General features: G+C 39.7%; 1 protein-coding gene across 1 annotated transcript in view; it reads left to right on the forward strand.

Annotated features, from left to right (window-relative positions):
• Nucleotides 1–6: 6 nt before the first annotated feature.
• The window catches only part of LOC104125490 (myosin regulatory light chain interacting protein), a 15,938-nt gene continuing 11,921 nt past the window's right edge, over nucleotides 7–4,023 (forward strand). Inside the window, exons 1-2 of the mRNA XM_009637947.2 lie at nucleotides 7–131; nucleotides 532–722. Coding sequence (XP_009636242.2) covers nucleotides 72–131; nucleotides 532–722 — 251 coding nt within the window. The 5' untranslated portion in view covers nucleotides 7–71. The remainder of the gene's footprint in view (nucleotides 132–531; nucleotides 723–4,023) is intronic.

Below are 4,023 nucleotides of genomic sequence, written 5' to 3' on the forward strand. Positions count from 1 at the left end.
TGGCCTGCTTGGGGCCGTGCTGGCTGGAGCTGTCGTCCGGGGGCGTTTGCCCTTCCATCGCCATCACCTCGATGCGTCTGTGGCGGCTGCTGTGGGGATGCTGGAGAGAGCCAAACGTAGCAGCCCGGTCTGTTGGTGGCATCGTAAATAAAACTTGCGGGTTGTACTTTCCTTCTTGACTAGAAAGTGCTATAAGCTGTGATGTTGAGTAACAGGTACTCCCCTCTTTTGGAAATCCACTGATCCTCTTAAGTGCCTGGTCTGGGGGCAAGGAGTGGGGAGGAATTTGACCATCGAAGTCCATTTGGTTTTCGGCTAGTGGAGAAATTCCCAGTTTATTCTTAGTATTTGTCTACATGCTGTTTTGTACGCAACTTAAAATACAAGTAATTAAGTAATCTTTTGTATGTGCTTACAGCAGGGTTTATTTTTTGTGTGTTTTAAGTGAGCAGTCTTGAAGCAGTACTCGAGTCAGGTGATATTTTTCATAGTTATGTTGTAACCTCGTTATAAAGAATCTCTTTCTTTCAGGTTTGCAGAAGGTTGGGAATTATAGAAGTTGATTATTTTGGACTGCAGTTCACTGGTAGCAAAGGGGAGAATCTGTGGCTGAATTTGAGGAACAGGATCTCCCAGCAGATGGATGGTTTAGCCCCTTATCGATTGAAACTAAGAGTCAAGTTTTTTGTAGAGCCACATCTTATCTTACAGGAACAGACAAGGTAAGGTAAAGATGGTTGTAAGTAGATTTAGTTTATTGGTTTCGGTTTGATTTCTGTAACTTGTGGAAGTGATTACACAATGGTTTTATTTCTTCCATCTTCCAGTAATCTTGCTTGACTTTTCTGTGTAGTTTTAGAATCTTAATGTTATTAAAATGTATTATTCCTTTTTTGGGGGGAAAAAAAAGAAAATCATAAAACTGGTAATACTGTAAGTATTGTGTAGCTACCAGTGAGTAATGAGTGTAGGTAATTTCTGTGAGCACTTAGTGCTGAAAGTGGAAGAAACTAAGCTACCAGTAGCAAAATATTTACATGGTATTTGCATGCCCGATAGTAACCCCTGTTCAGTGGTGTTACTCTAGGTCATTCTAAACCACTGGTACAGAAAGGCAGGAAACAATTCCTCCCACAGAGCAAAAAAAAAACTTGCTGAATTCCTTTTTGTCTGGTTTTATGTTACAGTAACTTTCAAATAGCTACAGGCCCTTTGAGGCTACAAAAGAAACAGCTGTTTTGCTTCTTCTGTGGCCAGTCCTCTTAACTAAATTGTTATACTGTTAGCCAGTCGTAAGAATTAGTCTTCTAAGATTAGCAGTGAATGTTTGCTTTTAGTCCTTGAGTTTGATTACCACATGAATTGTGATTATATTCAAAGAAAGCTGTGCGCATATATATATTTGAGGCTGACCTTTCAACTAATTTTCCCTGTTAGTTTTAGGTAGTGCAGGTAATAAAAATGGGGCAAACTGAAATCTAGTATCTATATGATAATGCCAAAACATGTTTTCAGTACTTGCCTTAACTTGGTACTTTCAGAATTAAGACCATGGATACAACACTGTTGTTCTGCACAGATTATTTGCCTAAAGAGTTTGGTCAGAGGCTGAGAGCATGATTTGGTGTTTATTTCACAGGAAAAATGTTTTGAGTTAAGAGCATGCATGAATTGTTTTATTTTTTGAACTAATGTGCAGGGGAGAGGCTGCAGTGGTTTCAGATCATCTATCTGGTTTAAGTTTTCAGAATGCTATGGAGTTAGACCATAGTTGTCCTATGTAATAGCTTCAGTGAGGCAAATGGTATTCTAACCAGATTCCAGTTTTGATGTACCTTATTTTGGAAAAATAAGTTCCACTATTCATGGCATATCTTTGAGCTCTTTTTGAGTATTTTCCTTAAAGAAACTTGTCCTCTTATTTAAATAGTCTCAGTAAGTATGAAACCAAATAACAAAGGATTATTATGTAGAACAAAAGGAGCAACACAATTTCATACCTGATGAGGCAGGAGAGATTACCCTGAGAGTGTTGGATGTGTCTCCACACACAGACCAAATCAGGATGAATCTGAGGGGAAACCTGAAGCTGATATGATTGGTGTTTTTATGCCATCCTTGATGAACGTTTGTTCAACTTCACAAGGTTTTTGCAGACACCTGTGTTCCTGCCTTCAACACTGTCCCTGCAAGACTTGGCAGGTTGTGCAAGTTAATCGAGAGCTTGAACTGGTGGAACATACCCCAGGGCCTAAAGACAGGTTGTGTAGCTAGGATGTAACAGGCTTGTATGTGTACATCAAAGCAGCAAGTACTTCACTATAAGATGATTTTGAAAGGTTGTAGGTGGGACAAGCTTTCTTTTCTCTAGGAATTAGGACTGCTCTAAAATCAGGTTTTTTAACAGTTTTAGAATTGAGGCTCAATCATCAGAAGAGATTATTAAAATTCTGCTCTGGAAATAATTACTTAAAATTTTGGAGAGCAACAGGCATTGAAAGTAGTATTTAGTGTCACTGTCTTGCAAATGTGAATAGTCCTGAGGCTTCAGCTAAGCTGTTCAGTCTACATCCTGAGTATTGTTAGTGTTCTTGCTAAAACCAAAAATGAGTTGTAAAATAGTTTGCAACAGCTGCCTTTTAGTTGTGTATGCCCAGTAGTCTACATGTAGCAGACCTAGAATTCCATAGTGCTTGAAGTTAATGTGTATTTCTGTAGTGTTGATACTGAGTTTCAGTAATTTGCTCTTTTTTCCTGCTTGTGTCTGCTTGAGGACTTACATATGCACATAACTGCATTCATATTTAGTTTGCATGTAAGCATGTGTGGTATCAAGAAGACCAAAAACTTGTTAAACCTGTTACTGAACTTTAAATCAGTAGGTAAATCATAGCATCGCAAGGATTTGCTGTACGGTTACAGCTGACGCCTTGTTTCTTACCTTTACTTGCAAAGTTAGTGTGCTGGTCAATGAAGGAATAGCGAGGGGGGTCTCCTTGGGTTTCCTTTAGCAGTTATGTCCCCAACTGTGTGGACAGTTACAGCGTGTTTCTTTTTCTGTATACTCTCTATATACCCTCTTTTTCTATATACTTTGGAAGCTTTGTCAACCCCAGTTGTATTGCTTCGTTAGAGATCCTTGTCTTACACTTTTAAAACTCGGGTGTATGTTTGTTTCTAGCAATTTAATGTTCAGGTTTCTACATGCTGGGTTGAAAAGCTGATCTGGCAACTGAACCTCAACCTCTGCTTCTGGTATCTTTAATGAGTGTGCAACCCAGGGGAAGATCACAGCCTCATGCACTTTAATTGTCGTATGCAAGGGAGGCTTCTTGCTACTGAGTGCAAAGGCAGAGCAGGTTGTAATTGTACTTTTGACCACGATGGCAACAAACCACCTTCACTGCTGCTTTGTGAATGGGGTAATTGTATACAAAAAAACCCCCTTTTCTACACTTTCTTTCCTTTTATAGGTTTAAAGGTGGTTTATGGCTATTTTTTGGATCTCTGTTTCCAATTTTTTATTTAACTGCCTGGTATTGAATTTCACCACAGGATTCTGTAGTGTAGAATTGTTTTCAGTGGAATGAGAGAGTGCTCAGTGCAAGAATGCTATTCCAATTTAATCTGCTGCTGTCAACTGGAGTTTTACAAACAAGTCTGAAATGCGAATGGTGTGCTTGTTTAGAGGAGTTTGAATAAGTATATGATTTTTTTGAATGGAGAATGGTGTTGGCTTGAAAAGGACTCCCATCTTTTTGCTTAAAGATACATGTGATGGTCCAAGATCTAGGTCGTAAGTTCTGGCTTATGTCATGTTCATTTTCACTGTTCTCTCTGTTTCTTGATAGGCAATGCAGCAGTCAGTAAAACGTCGGGGTTTTGTCAGAACGATTTACGGGTGGGCTTCGTACCAAATTTTATGAAGCATTGAATGGCAGCGAGGAGCCGGGACTCGGCGAAACGATTACGCTTCACCAGTCGGAATCTTCCGGGGACTCCCGGCTGCGGGGGGGGGAAACG

The sequence above is a fragment of the Egretta garzetta genome, unplaced genomic scaffold (assembly GCF_000687185.1).
Source record: "Egretta garzetta isolate BGI_Z169 unplaced genomic scaffold, ASM68718v1 scaffold14, whole genome shotgun sequence".
Taxonomy (NCBI): domain Eukaryota; kingdom Metazoa; phylum Chordata; class Aves; order Pelecaniformes; family Ardeidae; genus Egretta; species Egretta garzetta.